The sequence below is a fragment of the Aythya fuligula genome, chromosome Z, assembly GCF_009819795.1.
Source record: "Aythya fuligula isolate bAytFul2 chromosome Z, bAytFul2.pri, whole genome shotgun sequence".
Classification (NCBI taxonomy): domain Eukaryota; kingdom Metazoa; phylum Chordata; class Aves; order Anseriformes; family Anatidae; genus Aythya; species Aythya fuligula.
Window position 1 is genome coordinate 23,333,393 of NC_045593.1, and position 17,586 is coordinate 23,350,978.

At 38.1% G+C, this 17,586-nt stretch overlaps 1 protein-coding gene across 1 annotated transcript in view; it reads right to left on the reverse strand.

The window, feature by feature from the left end:
• Nucleotides 1–399: 399 nt before the first annotated feature.
• The window catches only part of LOC116501165 (interleukin-31 receptor subunit alpha-like), a 28,306-nt gene continuing 11,119 nt past the window's right edge, over nucleotides 400–17,586 (reverse strand). The window contains exons 4-14 of the mRNA XM_032206594.1: nucleotides 15,899–16,065; nucleotides 14,628–14,767; nucleotides 13,613–13,754; nucleotides 13,375–13,457; nucleotides 10,344–10,554; nucleotides 8,121–8,279; nucleotides 6,952–7,074; nucleotides 6,116–6,268; nucleotides 5,209–5,352; nucleotides 2,664–2,760; nucleotides 400–487 (exon numbers count right to left, since the gene is read on the reverse strand). Coding sequence (XP_032062485.1) covers nucleotides 400–487; nucleotides 2,664–2,760; nucleotides 5,209–5,352; nucleotides 6,116–6,268; nucleotides 6,952–7,074; nucleotides 8,121–8,279; nucleotides 10,344–10,554; nucleotides 13,375–13,457; nucleotides 13,613–13,754; nucleotides 14,628–14,767; nucleotides 15,899–16,065 — 1,507 coding nt within the window. The remainder of the gene's footprint in view (nucleotides 488–2,663; nucleotides 2,761–5,208; nucleotides 5,353–6,115; nucleotides 6,269–6,951; nucleotides 7,075–8,120; nucleotides 8,280–10,343; nucleotides 10,555–13,374; nucleotides 13,458–13,612; nucleotides 13,755–14,627; nucleotides 14,768–15,898; nucleotides 16,066–17,586) is intronic.

Sequence of the window (17,586 nt, forward strand, 5' to 3'; positions counted from 1 at the left end):
TCCAGAAGCACGTAAAGACAGAAGGGTGAAGACTGGATTCCAGAAAATACCTTATACATTAGGCCACAATATATTACTTATTCTCTACTTTGAGTGATGTGTTCAATTATCAGTTCCAGTTGTTGAAAAGTGACTGAATATGAGAACTGAACAATTCCCTTTACATTACCACTCCCCCAATTCAACTTCTTCTTATTCTTTTAACAACCATGCCTTTAAATATGCTCTACTAAAAGTCTAGGAACAACTCCCCAGTGTCCTGTATTTCTAATGTTACCCTTGTTTCCCAATTGTTGCAATTAGACATTTATTAGGCTGTAGTGTGAAAACAAAACAAAACAAAACAAAACACTAGTGTTGGTGATTAATAAGTCAGAAAGATCTCCCTTGTGCATTTTTTCACATCATCGGAATAGTACTTGCCATGTCTTGTATTGCACTGCTGTTTCTTGGATTCGGTACACTGGGCCAGCATGATATTTTCAACCTGCAAATAAATACTTTAAGTTTACTGTCAGGTTAATTGATTTACATTTCCTATACATTTAAATTAACTGCCATTCCTACCTACATTTTATTGGTATTTTCATGACCATCAAAAAAAGATGTTCTGCAATGATTATTAACCACACTGCCAATTAAGAAAAGAAGGCCAAGCTTGTTAGTCTGCATTGAACTGCTGAATTAGTAAAGTAAACACCACCCAACAAACAAACAAACAAACAAACAAAACAACACAACAAAGCAAAAACAAAAACAAAAATACAGATTTCTAGCTTTCATGCTGTTTTGGAGTAGGCTGTCCCTGGGACCTGCATGCTGGGATGGGGACAGCAATGTGGCTCCTGCTCTTCCTTCACGGTCTGAGTTGAGCACTTTCTGGGACAGATTACAGTCTCACCATTTCATCTGATACAATCATAAACATAACTCTACCAAACTGTTTCTGCCACAGCTGTAGATGAAGGGATAATCCTCAACAACCTGCTGTAAAATCAAAATCCTCGTTTGTTTCAGAGCTTCATCCTCCCGGGTTGGGGGTTGTAAAGCATAGCAGGGTTCAGAGTGGAGACATTCATACTGATTTCATCTGGCTGCTTGTCCGCAGCCCTCTGGTCAGAGGGTTGGACTTTCCAGCTCCTTCCTTGAACCCAGGGGCTCAGAAAGAGCAAAACTTGCAGCATGCCACTAGGCTCTTCAGCCTCCTATGGCTGTCACCACCAATGGGGTACATGCAGAGGAGGCCCTGGGGCTGTTCCCTCTGTGCTGCTGCTGAGAGCTTGGGTGAGAAGAAGCTGCCTTTCATCTTCCACACCAGAGGCATGAAGCTGAAGGGCTGCTTGTGAATGTCTGGAAAGCAGTGATGCTGGGCAGCCATGGCAAGGACTGGGGCAAGGCCCAGCTGGCTCCCTCAGCACTGATCAGGCTGAGGTGAGGGGCTTTGTCCTCCCTGTCCCTTTCGGAGAGGACAGGCCACAATGGTAGTGTGCCCATCACTCCTGCCACCCTGGGGTGCTCTAGAGCATTACTCAGCATTTTCTAGCTGAGCTTCTCCCTGCCAGCAGCTGCTGTCAGAACTGCACCAAAGGACCTTTGGGCAATGACTCATATCCATACAAAAAATAAAATAAAAAAAAAATCAACACATCTGTGAGAAACTGCACAAGGTTATCTAGGCCATCACCCTGCCTCTGTGCTGACTTCAGTGTTGTCTAGTCTTAGAGTCAAATCTAGACTTTATTAGAGGTCAGGTACTACGTCTTTGTTGAGGTGAAGCTTGCTGTGAAGTCTGATGCAGTAGATTTATCTGATCAGAGTTATCTGATTTCTTCTCTGATCCTATGAAGATGGGTTTTTGTGTAGCTGGTTAGTCTCTTCTTAACAGCTTCGAATTCAGCGTCTGAGGCTGGTGCTTTTTAAAGGGAGAAAAAAGGCAGGTGGTATTCTAGGATATCATAATAGTGATATGAATGGTTGTATGCAAATAAGCTTATGAGTAAATGGGCATTAAAACCAATTACTATGTAAGACGTTTTTCTTTCAGTGTTAGTGCATACATCTAATATTGCACCAGCACCTCATACTAATTTGAGGTAAGAGGACATCTTCCATTGTCTATATCTTGTAGGTGCCCTTATTGCTCTCTCCTCTTCCTACTCATCCATTCATTTCTCCTTCCCATTATGGGTTATATGTATAATTTGTACAGTTAACATCTGAATGGGCTTGCAGGAAAATGCTCAGATGGCAACATCGGTTTCAGTATGCTGGTGGAATTCACCTTTGTATTTCAATAGAAAATGCACGATCATCATTTAGGAATGAAAGAGTAAAATAATTAAACATACTCTTTTTATTTCCTTATACATAGCCTATTTTCTACTGGGAGAAATGATCCATGCTCTTTTCAAAAATGTTTGAGACAGGAAGTAGTCAGGTAACTCTATCAAAAGTAAAAGGTTATAGGTTTTTGACAAAGTATTTTAATCAACTTGTTACTGGTTTGTAAATACTCTCATTGTGTAAATGAGTAGAGTAGCCTTTTTGTCTGGGGCTTTTGAATTGAGTGGCTTGCACTGACAAAGAAAGGCCAGTGTTATGAAACTTAGAGTTAAGTAAAAGTGAGGTACTGCTAATAGCATTATTCAATATTCACTTCTTACCTTTTAAACACCAGAGAACAAATCACATGTGCAAAAACTAAAACAAACACCATGCTGAAGAAAATGCCAATCATAAAACCTTCAAATTCTCCTTTATCTGATGGGAAAGAAAAGAAAGAAAAGAAAGAAAAGAAAGATGGAATCAAACTTATGTTATCAAGTATGAAGACGCTTTATTGCCTCCACTAGAGAAATAGGCCAAACATATGTGAAATTTAACCCATGTTCTGGTATTCCTGTAACTGAAATTTAGTTTAAACAAAATATGGGATTTCTTGTACCGAGGCTTCCAAGTTTTTTTTATTTTTAAGAGATCTTGATACATGCCAAACTCTTAAATACGCAATTCAAAAATAAACACTGTATAGTAAAAGAAGCATACCTACTTCCCATGTAAGTGAACTCTGGCTTGTTTAACAGGTCAGGCCTCTGCTGCAGGTCTGACTTGGTAGGAAATGATTTAATTGAAATTTACATTTAATGTTTCAGGATTTTTTTATTATTTTTATTATATATATATATATTTTTTTTTTTGTGGTCAAACTCCACCTGGTTATGCAAATAGTAACATATATTTATTTAGTAGATGACATGCTTTACCCATTTGGAATATTAAAATAATTTTATCCTCAGTCAGCCATTTTTCAGGCTTCATTGTGTACCTGCATCCACTATTGCTCATGTTAACAGATCTGCTCATGTTATAGATCTCTCCACCAGTCACCCCAAGACAAAAGTTTCAAAATAACATCAGGAAAGTGTGGCCAGTGCATGGTTGTGTTGCTGATAAACCATATTTTCAAAATGACTGCTTGCTATTTCTTTTCCCATATACTCTCCAGCAAAAAAGTTCTCTTTTAAAATTGAACAGCTACTTAAGTTTGCTTAAAAAGGTATTTGAAAAGTTGCAAATTGCTTTGTTGATGAAAAAGACTTTTATGACCAAGAAACCTGAGATTAAGTAACCTGTGAAATACTGGGGAGAAGTGGCAATAGTGAGTGTAATCTTTAAATTCATTGTAATTACTTGAATTTTAAAAATATTGCATTAAATTAACTCTGAAAGTCTTATCTTAATACATGTTGAATAGCATGGATGGAACAGAAATACTGCAGATATGCTCCAAGGGAGACACTTTGATTTATTGTGTTGTCAGGAGAAGGGATTCATGTGGAGAAAAAAAAGCTGATTTCAAAGCAGGTTTTTAATTTATTCCCTGTTTCTTTCTTCATTGCACTTTTGACTCTTCAGTTGTTTGTATTAAATGAAGGGGATATAAATACAAAATTGCTGTAATGGTAAGAAACCATAAGAATCTGTGAATACCTCAAAGTACTCTTCCTGTGACAGGTATTATTTCAGCCTGTGCTTTTGTTATTGTTTTGGGCTTTTCTTGTAGAAAGCTTCACTTGAGTGAAGCTGTGGTAAAAATTAAAAAGGGTCTACGTCAGTGTTATATTGTCTAATTGTTAATGTGTTAAAAATATTTGAGAGTCTATGTTTTAGCTAACACCAAAGTTACTCAAAACACCTTTTAGTCCTACAATCCAAATCATTTATGAGAACACTGAAAAGAACAAGTCCTAAAAGATAGCCTTGGGGGACCCCACTGGTGACTAGCTGACAGCCTCATGTAACCCCATTTACCACAACCCTCTGAGCCAATTGTTCACCGCCTGTATCTAGCTTTATGCTGGCCATCTTGTCCAGTAGGATCCTATGAGAAACTGTATTGAAAGCTTTACTGAAATCTAAAAAGATCACATCATCTGGTTTCCCTTGATAACTAGATGGTTGATCTTATCATGAAAAGAAATTAAATTTGTTAAGCAGGACCTACCCCTTGTGAACCCATGTTGGCTGTGACCTATGACTGCATTGTCCCCCAGGTGTGTTTCAATAACTCCCAGAATAATCTTCATAATTTTACCAGGGACTGATGTGAGAGTGACAGGCCTGTTGTTACCAGGCCTGGTAAAAGTAAAGAAGTACTTTGGTTATTAGAAAAAAAAAGAAAAAGAAAAAAAAAAAAGAGATCTTATCAAGTGTCATCCACAGTAGGAACAATTGAAAGAGGGACTTTTTTATTGTTAATGGCTCAGAGGGCTAACTGGAAATCAGCTCTATGCAATTGCTCAGGATTTTGCCGAGAACAAAGACTACTGAACTTAACTAGTCACAGACAGACTATTTAAACTGGTGAAGTCTGTGATGGGAGTAAGCAGTAAATAAAGTTCTGTGAATAGTTAACATAAAAAAGGGCAGAAAATGTTTCAGAGATGAGAAACTGTAGCTAAGTCTTCTTTGTGTGTTAGGTAAAGAAATATAAGGGTTACATAATATATAGATAACTGTAAGAGAGGAACAATTTTGCATTTGCTATCAGTAAAGCAAGGATTGGGTAAAAAATCCTGTGCACGAGCACTTTTGTTACTCCTTGAAAAGCAAGGAAAAGAGAAGGCAAAGAAAATAGTTATTTATGTAATGGTGTATAAAGCCAAGATTGATGATGGGCAACACAGTAGCATAGGGCTTCTACAGTACCGTATTTTAGAGTACTGAAAGGTTGTGAAAGAGTTGGCAGTCCTTCTCCAGCATTAGTGAATCCTGAAATCTGCACACGGTAGATGGTCTTTTCCTTAAGTCCAGTCAGACGGTAACTTGCGGTAGAAGAGTTGACACTAGCAGCTGAAAACACAGTAGGAGTTAGGGTGTGAGGCAGTTAGGTGATCTCTGTTGGCTGAGTCTGTAACAATGCAGCTGACAGGGGAAAAGGCAAAATTTTTATGCCCTGATCCATATCAGGAGGAGGCCACTCTATGCAGGTTTTCTTTGGATTATTATAAGAGGTTATTATTCTCCAAAATACTTGCATGCATTTTGATTCCAGGTATAAAAAGCTTGATTTTCTAACATACCAGGATGTCTAGGTGATATGTGCAGTAGACTGTGTATAATAGGCAATAGGCCTGATTTGCTGAAGAGTGGTTTTCATGAATACTCCTGGCTGTAACAGTTGAAATAAGGACAGGTTTTCATAGCAGTAAGGGAATAATGTGTGTGTTAAGTCCTGTCTTTGACCATGGAAAGAGAAAAGCATCTGAACTGCCTGTAAACAATGACTGAACAAGATTTGCAAGACTAGACCTTTGCTTTACTCTCACTACTGTAATCAGTAGTTATTCACCTTGATCAATATCGATGCTATTACTTTAGTTTAGAAAAATGGCCATGTATTCTGCTTTATCTGCTTTTTAGGCCTCAGCCTTTCTTTCCAGATGGTGCAGTGTGTTTTCCTCTAGTTAGAATTATTTAACCGACCAGTGCAGTAGAATACCTTCAACATGGCAGAATCACAGTGCAATACTGTATGAATGTAATGTCTCTGTATGAAACTTTTTTTTTGTCATGACTCAGATTTACTCCCTTGTTCTGAGCAATGGACACTTACCCAGCCACTTTTTCCCTGATGAATCTGTGTAGCTGATTCTGTATCCCTGGAGAAAACCCAAACAATCTTCAGCAGCTATTTCAGTCCACTTCACAAGTGCAGAATGCTTTGTGATATTAAGTATTGTCACATTAGTGGGGCCTGCCCTAGGAACTTAAAATTCAGAAAATAATTTAAGTTCTGCATTAGTAATTATGCAGTAGACATACAAGACTGAAACCTAGCTGCTGCCTGGAGAGATGCTTGGCTGATTCTAATTGTCATAAATATTACATCAAGGTTGGAGGAGAAAAGACAAATCCCATAGAGTAAAACTACCTCATCTTAACCTCTTGTGGCATCCCTGCCCATGGCAGGGGGGTTGGAACTTTAAGTTTCCTTCCAACCCAAGCCAATCTGTTATTCTGTGATTAAGCAATACCCAAGTAGGTAGAAAATATGCCTGACTCATTACAAACACTTTTACTCCAGCAGTCACAGTTGTATTCATTTCACGTTGCAATAGAAGACATCATTGAATTTGAATTGGAAAATCTGACTTTTGCCACTGTTAAACTTGAGCTACAAGGAGCAGTAACTCAGGGACCCTCTTTCAGTTATTTTGGTAATGTCATGTGTAATAATATCATTTCTATGGACCTGTCAGTAAAAAACAGCATGCAGGTCATTCACTGCCAGTGCATCGTCGCTTAGGACCAATGGCAATGCTAACTGGAGAATGCTGTTAAGTCACCTGGAAAAGAAACATTGTGTAGGACTTTTTTTTTTTTCTTTTTTCTGCAGATAGAAAATAAAAAGAAATACAAGGGATGAGGTTATATAAAAGGGAGGAATACCTCCTTCAACTGGGTAAAAGTGGGTCACTCCAAAAGTCTTTTCATGTCTTGTGAAATTTTCACACTGACACACATCAGATGCATGTACCATTATTTTGTACAACTTATGTGGCTGCAAATTGTCTGGAAAACAAATAAACATATATCAGGTTTTACTGAAAAGTTATAAATGAAAAAAAAAAGGAGGGAAGAAGGACAACAAGTTTGTAGCTTTTCTATACAACTCTTACTTTCTGAGCCTCAAAGCATAGTATAAATTTACAGTGCATTACACCAAGCACAGAGTATATGCATCATTTCTCATTTCCTCTAAACCCTTTATTAAAACTATTTCAAAAGCAGAACAAGATGTAACACTGTTTTGCTTTTAAAAGATGACATACTTACCTATAATCCAGCTCTGGAAGGCTTAAGCTGCTGAATGAAAGGTATGAAACTAAAATGGCTGTAGAATCCTTAGTTCAAGGACAGATATTCCCCTACCCCCCCCCTACCCCCCTCAAACTAGCATATTTAAAAGCAGGCAAAACAACTATATGTAACATGGTGCAAATGTTGCAGGAGGACCAAGGAAAACATTACATTTATTAACATGAAATTATAGTTAAATGTTCTCTGCTGTACATAAAAGACAGTTCTGAATGGTCTTTGCATTAGTCAACTATGGTATTTTAATAAAGATTTTGGATGACTGTCCTTTAAACTGACCTCTGCCTGCAGATCTTCATGCCCGATTTGGTAACCAGAGTACTGGAGTTGAGAATTTGTGCTCTGACAAGTACAATTATGGGGAAGAAAAATAATATAGGGGAATGTCTGTAACAGAGCAGTTTATATTTGAAGTTAAGTTTACCAAGGGGCTAGGGAAGCTTCTTTTGTTCTCATACCACAGTGTTATCCAGCAGGTAGTGTACAGGTCTGCCTGAAATTTGGGGAAGGAGAGACCTCTTACCAACAACAGCAGCTTAGCTACATTTCTTCAGGATTTCCTCCACTTTGTTGTTTTGTAAAAATAGATGTTGCCTCAGTGCTGGACAAAGACACAAGGCATGCTTACCTGGATCCTCAGTTTGTTCTTAAAAACAGGATGAAAATTCTTCCCTCCCCAGCCAGAAATAACCAGTAAATGAAATGGTGCCTCCATTAGGAGATGTGGTTGGTGCCATTACCTAGTGTGAAATTTCCAGCAGGTGTAGTTACTATTTTCGTGCGCATATCCTCTTTACCAGTACCCCAGTCAACCACAAAACATTTTGGACTGTATTCTGGAGTCCAGGTGACAACTGCATCAGTTCCCTGAGGTTTAACATTGATTTGGCCAGGCAAGTCTGTGAACAAATGTACCATTAGAGTTGAATGAACAGGAAAGCAGTCTGTCCCTCCCCCCTTTCACTCTTTCTGTCTTTTGCTCTGAGTCATTTCAAGACTCTTCATTAAGTAGCTATTGTAAGGATGACCGGCATATAATAGTCTTCACTTTTATGTCAATAAAGAAAATTTAGCAGCTAATACTTTGCAGTGGTCTCTGGGAACACCAGTGTTAATTGATGTTCGTGACCTTTAATTTCTTACAATTGCATGTGTGGAAACGGTTGTTCCATGGCTCAAGAAGAAGCAGCCTGACGTTGCTAAACAGCCTCCTGAGGACTGCTATTAACAACTACATATAGAGCAAATGCGAGGCTGCTTATACCTGGCAGAGGAGAAGGGGCAAATTATAGATTGTAACTATGTAATTTCATATTTCATATTCTTCCAGCAAAATGCAAAATGCTTTAAAAGTTCTTCAGTTTTCTAAGACAGATTATCAAACCAGGGAACACCTTCTGAGTGAAACTAATGGGGAAAAGAAACAACTTGTCATGTAGTGTAAGAGGTGAATATTATGGCAGACAGACAAAATTCTCCATTTTATCTCCTATCTGAAAACCAATGAGCAGAATTAAAGAAAATATCTTTACTAGCCAAGAAAAAATTGTGCATGCAGAGAAGAAATTTATCCTGGGAGCAGAGTTCATGCAAGTATCTTCCCAGTAATTCATCATAGGTATAGAGAACCTGCCTGTAAGTAAAACCAAATCTAGAACAGATACTAGGAGAGAGCCATGAAGAACAGGCAGCAATTTAGTAAACAGGTAGCTGTCAGATGAAAGATGGCTTGAGGTGAGAGTATGTATTACATCAGAAGAAAGAGATGCTGTCAAATGTAAGGACCAAAATGAATTGTTATGCATTTGCAGGGCAAAGGAGAATGTAATGAGGGATGTGTGTTAGAAAATTCTAAAAAACTAATTGTTGGCAGATATCTGGTGCTTGCACCCTTGTTCACCAGTGCATTCTGTAGCTTGTTTAAAAAAAATAAAAAAAAATAAAAAATAAGGAGTCATAGAATCATAGAATACCCTGAGCTGGAAGGGGGACCCACAAGGATCACGAGGGATCACCACAAGGACCCACAAGGATCAAGGGGACTCCGCAAAAGACCACCCCAAAATCAGACCATGTGTCTGAGAGCATTGTCCAAATGCTCCTTGAACTCCATCAGGCTCGGTGCTGTGCCCACTGCCCTGGGGAGCCTGTCCCAGTGCCCGACCACCCTCTGGGTGCAGACCCTTTCCCTAACCCCCAGCCCGACCCTCCCCTGTCCCAGCTCCATGCCGTTCCCTCGGGTCCTGTCGCTGTCCCCAGAGAGCAGAGCTCAGCGCCTGCCCCTCCGCTCCCCTCGTGAGGGAGCTGCAGGCCGCCATGAGGCCTCCCCTCAGCCTGCTCTGCTCTGGGCTGAGCACACCAAGGGACCTCTTCCCGTCTAGACCCTTCACCATCCTGGTCGCTCTCCTTTGGACACTTCTTATATTGTGGTGCCCAAAGCTGCACACAGTGTTTGAGGTGAGGCCACACCAGTGCAGAGCAGAGCAGGACAATCTCTTCCCCCGACCAGCTAGCAGTGCTGTGCCTGATGCACCCTAGGGTATGTCAGGCCCTTCTGGCTGCCAGGGCACACTGCTGGCTGATGTTCAACTTGCTGTCAACCAGAACCCCCAGATCCCTTTCTCCAGCCTCCAGTCCCCCAGTCTGTATGTATAGCAAGGTTTACCTTGTCCCAGGTGCAGCGCTTTCTCTCGTTAAACTTCGTGTGGTTGATGATTGCCCAGGCCTTTAATTTGCCAAGATATCTCTGCAAGGCCTCTCTGCCCTTGATGGAGTCAACAGCTCCTCCTAATTTAGTGTCGACCACCAACTTACTTAGTATACCTTCAAGTTATGTTAAATACAAGGAATAATAGATTGCTTGGTGATGTTAACAGGAATGTTAAATTGCTTGGTCTGTTAGTTAATTTATATCAAAATCATATAACTTCACCACTTTTTTGAATAAATGTTAAAGTTAGTACCTGTTGCAGAGGAATCTGGGACAATGTAGATCGTCTGTGGAGATTCTCCTTCATTGTTATAGGCAGAAATATTAACCCTATGATAAGCCATAGAGAGATTTAGAAGAACATTTCTGTCCTTTAGAATGATGCGATTTCGTGAGTCCTTACAATTGTTGGGTATTCTTTCAACATCAATGTAGTATCCAAGGATGTTCTCACTTTGCATTACCTAGAAAGAGGAAAAAGATTATTTCAGGATAACATCCTTCGCTGAGAGGGTGGGTGGGCACTGGAACAGCCTCCCCAGGGACGTGGTTATGGCACCAAACATGCTGGAGTTCAAGAAGGCTTTGGACAACACTTTCAGATACATGGTCTGATTTATTTATTTATTTATTTATTTTTGGGTGGTCCTTTGGGTACCCAGGAGTTGGACTCGATGATTCTTGTGGGTCCTTTCCAACTCCAATATACTATGATTCTATGATCTTATAGAAGTTATGTCCTGTATGGAAAATCAAGAGCAATGGAATTATATAAACAAAACATCAGATTTAATAATGGGGATAAAATGATAATATTTCAATTAGGTTCTCAGTAATCAATTAAGCAAAGTATTTTCTTAATATTAACAGTATTCTTAACTTGAGAGGATTTAAGCACAGTTTTAAGTGTTTTGCTTAACTGGGATCTTAGTTACGTGCATCCAACTAGTCATAGCAGCAGTGAAGCAGCCGTAATATTCTCTACATTTCACTGGAACATATACCCTTCATAATTAGGAATTTGAGAGTTAATGAGAGGTGTTGAATTGAAGTTTATGCCTCTGGGAATGTTCATCTAGTAGACTTTGTTAGCTATCCAGTCGCTTTGAGGATAAATGCTGATAATTACACTACAACCTTGGAATATGTTATATAGCTATTGATACAAATTTTTAGGTGATAATGGTTCACTCATTATTTTATTGTATTAATCTTCATGACAGATCAGAAAATGAGTGGACAGAAATTCAAACCACTGCAGTCTAGATAGAAACTGAAAGAAATACAAGGAAGTCTGGGAACTGTGCAAAAATTGCTTCTGATATCCAGTGTGTCTATTATTTCTTAGTCACCTTGGTGGTGAATTAGTAGTGTACACAGAACACTAAACTAGGAGGTCAAGTTATCTTAGTGAAATAATTGGATAAATTTGAACTAACATAGATGGGATGATGGTCAACAAATGTAAAAGGCAAAGACATACATGCTGAGAGGGATTTCTGCTAAAGGTGGAAGTTCTTAAAATGGAAATGAAAGAAGTTTATCACAGCATTTGGAGGGATGAACCACTGTCCTTATCTGAAGTTCTGGTGAAGCTGCTAGGGGAATAGCATTATGGTTCTGTCACCAGACTTTGAAAGTGGAAAATATTTGTGTGTAGGAGAAATGATTCCTAGAATATGTTGCATATGAGGTCTATTACACAAGAAGAATCAAGCAGAACTTAACTTTCTTAAGTTAACAACATGAGACTGGAAAAGGCAAGCACTGTGCGGTGCAGCAGGAGGTCTTATACTATTTCCATTGAGGAAAGCAATGTGTAATGCCTGCTTGGATGTTCAGAGCTGAAGCCATCTATCTTGTGTCTTTTGGTCTAAACTTTGTAGAGCTTACACATGGAACTTTAATAAGAACAGAGGAGCTAGCCTCTACAATTTTAAAGCTGTTTTGTTTCTTTGTTTATTTCAAATTGGCTTAAACAAGTAAGGCAGCAATTTTTTTTTTTTTCCTCTCCATTTACCATGTTAATTTTTGAGTATACTCCTTTTCTGTGCCTCTTCAATTTTTGCTGAAGCCATCTGGACTTTAATCTTATTTAGTATACTAGATTAGTAGGAGAGATTTCCTGAAAGAAGGTGCTAGCCTTGATTTTGTATTTAATGTACACATTTTTTACTCAAAGCAGTTTAGTGGAGAATGCTTTCTTGTCTTAACATTTAAATTGGCACGTACAATCCACGTCTTTATCTCAAAATGAATCATTTACTTTGCAGTTTTACCTTCTTCTCAGGAGATAAAGGAAAAGAAGGGATATCTCATCCCAATCAGAAGCGTAGGTGTCTACTTCCTCTGCTATTTTTTTTTTTCTTTCCCTTACAAAAACCACATGGGGTAATTACAAAACTTTCCGGATTTTCTTTATATATCAAAACTCTGCCAGTCTCTGTCTTTTCTGCTTTAGACATTCCCTATGGCAAGTTTCTGGGAGTTGTAGATGTTCCTTCTCTCAGCATCTACATAGCCTTAGTTTCCATGTGAAAACCTGCAGGTACACCTTGCTCAACGAAATTGCCTATGTCCCCCTTAAATGTGAATTCAAGACTGTCAATTATCCATTTCTTACCAAGACAATTTCAGATGGTTCAACTGACTATAGTCAGTCTGCTGGTAATGACACCTGCTACAGAAGGAGGGAAGCCTCTCACTTGCAAAGTCAATTTTACATATCATTAGGGGAAACATGAAAGATGTTCTTGTAAGCCAGAACAACTTTTCTCTCCTGATTATAATGTATTTGCACTTCTGAATTAGCAAATTAGTAGACTTACTAAGTGCTTTTTTGAAAAGTTTTGGTGTCTATTGAGAATATGACTTCCTTAGGAACATGTCAAACACAATGTACATCGCTTGAACATGTTAAGTCTTACAAGGATCATTCAAGAAAAGCTTAATTCTAAAACAAGCCTGAGGCACACCAATTCTTGATGTTAGCTGGAAAGGATATTAATTCTCGTCAATTACTTGAACCTAGAAATTGCTGTTTTAATAATTTTAAGTAAAAAATAAATAGTTTATAAATTGGTGTAGTTTTTGCTTGCTAGTTTCTAGCACCTGGCACAGAACCACACAAATTCAGTGAATCCTGAAGCACAAATTCAATATTCAATGCTTTTTCTTCATACACTGTAGCCTCAATAAAATAAGAAAGACTGTTTTCTTCCTATAAAGTAATGAATGAATAGCATGGATATAACAGAAGGGACCCATACTCAAGAGAACATTACCTCCCACTTAAGAAGAACACTTCTTCTGCCTGGAGAGATTTCTGTAGTTGCATTATATGATATTCTTGGCTTGCTCATGAGCTCTGGTAAACATGGGAAAATAGGGAGACATGCACTCATATAAATCAGTTTGATCTTCATATTTTCAATAGTATCTGACAAAGCTATTTCCTATGATATAAAATTGGAAAGGGCTTTTACACTCATGCTTATTTACATGAAACCATCTTTCACTTACTGTGAGGGACCAGAATCTCTCTACTCCAAATGCAAACACAGTGAAGACCATCCTTGGCTATGCATCTGAACTGAACAATGTATGAAGCTGTAGCATTTAAATTCGAAACAGTGATGTTGACAGCATTGCTTTCTATGGGCACCTAAAAATAAATGATGTTTAATGTATGTGGCAGCGATAAAACATAAGACATAGTCTTATAAACATAATAAAGCATAGTCTTATATTAACTGTTTACTCAGTCAAGGACCATTATTCTGATTGCAGAAGAAAGTAGCAGTCCCCATCATAATAGAAGAATTACTATATATCTTAGCCAATTTCTGTTCATTCTTTCAAGATTATGTTTTCTTCTTCATGATCTAACTCTGTTCAGCCAGGACATGTAAGCAGTAGTGTAGGTCTAAACATTTTTTTTTTTAATGGATTAGGCATACATGCTGAAAAATTATCAGTTACTTAACTTTGATACTTGCTGGCATTCTGAAGAACAATATCACAGTTGTCTGGTCTCTAATAATTCTGAAAATTTAATGATACCAGCATAGAAAGTAATATGGCCCATCACTTGATGTGTAACCAGGACTTGGGATTTTATCTCATTTCTAATATCTTCTGTAGATCCTCAGCTGTTGAAGACACTGTTGATGGTTGTGTCTTATTGTCTGGTTACCAGCTAACACAGTGTTCTTTCTTTTTCTTCCTTTTATTTTTTATTTTTATTTTTATTTTTATTTTTATTTTTATTTTTATTTTTATTTTTATTTTTATTTTTATTTTTTTTCTATATAAAACTATTAATTTGTCTCTCTCATACAGCTCTGGATCTGTCAGAACAAAACTAAGAGATCTTTGTGAGATTTGCCTTCAAACTGAATGTAATGGTTTCTCGCTATCTATATTTCAATGCTCTTCAGTAACATCCTGTTTACATCCTGCCATATGTGCTATGTACTGCTGAGCTGATGGTAACGCACCTCATGTTCTCAAGTAATTGGCATCTGGAAATACTTACCAGCGTCCACTGAGTGGTTTCTGTGAGTGCCTCTCTGTATCTCAGTTCATATTGTGTAGGAATTGCAGGCATGTCCCATTTTATTTTCAGTTGGTTTGTGATCTGATGAGCATTTATGTTAGATGGTGTCAAGCACTTCCCTAAAATAGGAAATATGCAGATGTTATCAATACAAGAGAAGCAGGAAGGCTTTGGTAATTATGTGTCAGGTGTGTTGGTGTGTTTCACTGAAAATATAATACAAGACTTGGCTCAGAATACTGAACACTGCAAGACTTTAAAAAGACTGGAAATAAATTATTACTAAATCTTTATGGTGTCAACAAAATAGGATTGTTCTTCTTGCAATTCTTTTGTGAATGCTTCTCCTGATACCAGGAAGACCCTGTTTCTAAACAGGTGCTATTCTGAGTGAGTCTGAATGGCAAAATCAAAATGTCAATAGTTCCTAAAACCATGTTCTGTAGAAAAGTTTACAGAACTTAATGGCTTCCAAATTCAGCAACTGTGTTTAGCTATGTAATTTTAAACGTAAATACATTTTGTTTCTCCTCCAATAGAAGCAAGGTGTCCAAAAGTCTCCCAAGGAGGTCATAGTGATAATTTGGTTGTACTGGTAGTGCCTGTCAGTGGTGAGAAGTATTGTTTTACTTGGAATATAATTACTCTGAGAAGGTGGGGCTTTGGGAAGGTCTTGAAGTTATCTCAGTGATTTGATACTCTAGAGAACCTGTGAACAAATATCTAAACTGCATAGTTCATAGGATTTCTTTTTCCATACATCCCACATATGTATTTCCATACATACATCAAGCACTGTGTAATAGGCAACTAGCATGAGAAAATAGTTGAAACTTGAAAACATTTCTTAAAACTTTAATGCTCTATAGCAAGAATTCCTTAAATGCCTGCTACTGAGTCAGCCTGCCCTTTTCATGCCCATAAAGAAGTTAGGAAAACCACCAGAGAGCAGAGGAAGCTGGTAAAGTATGGTACACAAAGATATTCGCAGTATATATTTTTGGGGATATAAGTATTTTATAGTCTAGCAAATGTTTTAAAGTCCTGCTCCCATTAAAAAAAAAAAAAAAAAAAAAAGACTTCTGCAATTGACTTCAATGAAGATTTCATCCAAAGAAGCCAGACTGCAACACTCAATTAGTGAAAAGAACATGTGTATATCAGAATTTACGATCCTGAATGTAGTTTTGAAGAAAATACTACCACTGTTTCAGCTGGATGTTGAAGTAACATAAATCATGAAGATGTACCTGCTTTGCTTGGTGTTAACGAGATGTTCTTCCCTTTCACACAGCTGTCATGGGCATAATTCACTGCTATCCAAATAGATGCAGAGCGTTGCATGAAGAGATCCTTTCGTTCTATTGTGATGGAAGGTGATGACGTATTTCTTTTGAAAAGTTTCTGGATTCTTTCCCTTCACAAAAAAGGAATCAGAATGAAGACCAAACTCTTCTGAACAGCTTGAAACAGCAAATGTAATTCCAGTACCCCAGTAATTCTAGCTAATTTAAACTTGTAAATCTGTGTTGTGTGGTGGAAAAATGTTAAAATCTTTAAATTTATAATGCACAGAGTGATACAAGACAAAATCTGTATGGCCTTCTTGTACTTCAAATTGAATGTAAATAGCATTTAGAAGGTATAACTTTAGGTTAGAGATTACTTCATAAAATCTACTTGCCACCTACAATGGACGTACATAAATTCCTTGAATGAATCTAAATTACCACAAAGGTATGAAAAACGTGGTGTATTATGGTGTCACGCCTGTCTTCTGACTGAAGTCTGATGCTTTGCAGGAACAAGACATAGATAATTAAATCTATGCCACCTCAGTCCTCATACCTGTAGATTTCTCCTAAGTATACCTAAGTAAGAAAATGGCCCAGGAAGTCTGAGAAATTTCGTTGTTTTCACCCACAGTTAGTGGTTGCTGGTTGCTGGTGCTTCTGTGTGTTTGTAGTTCCAACATTCATCCAGGAAGGGGATTTCTCTGCTTGAAGGTTACTAAAAGTTGGGCCTCCTAGACAAACACCCTGTTCCTCAGATTTTACATTAGTATTCTGTACTCCTGCAGGTACTGCCATATCTACATGGGAGGTGCCTAAACAGGTACTCCTCTCATCCTCAGTTACTTGCCTTCAAGAACGCTCTTTCAAGAACAATACTAAAGCAAAGTTTCAATCTCCCTTGTCCTTTGACTTTGTTTACATTTCCTTATTATACTGCATTTGTTAGCAGCCGAAAATACCTCCAGTTTTTTCAAATAAGTCTTCAAGTCTTTCCCCTCCACAGCCTTGTGCAATGGTTGAAGATGCAACAGTAAAAGTAAGTTAACAGGGTAAGTCTACCAGGCACAGCATATATTTGCAAGATACAAAGTGCCTCCAACTCATGGTGACTGTGCAGTAAAACTTTTTTTTTTTATATAAATGACTTCCATAATTACTATGTGCTTCGGACTAGTTAACGGAGAGATACTTTATGCCACCTTGATTCTCACCCAAATCCAATAGCTGGCCAATTCTCTGTTATAAATTTAAACAAATTCAGTGGCCATAAGGTATGTTGACTGTCTAGAACTATTTGGAGCCATTTAGGCACTTTACACTATTTAGGCCAAAACCATTTAATGCAGATAGGAGTCCACAGTTCACAGACTCACAAAACAGCTGAGGTCATATTGGACCTCTGGATATCATCTTGTCCAACATTACTGTTCAAAGGAGGATAATCTAGGGCAGTGAACAGCAGGGAGAAGAGCATGTGTTAGAGCCAGTCCTATGTCAATATACACTGTCCTTGTAATTCCTTTAGAGAGGAAACATCTTGCTATCTGGACTGGCTGAAGCCAGCTGAGATTTTGGACTTTTCCGGTGAACTATAGTGAAAACTGAGGTTCTGCCAATGCCCTACATGTAACCAATTACCACAA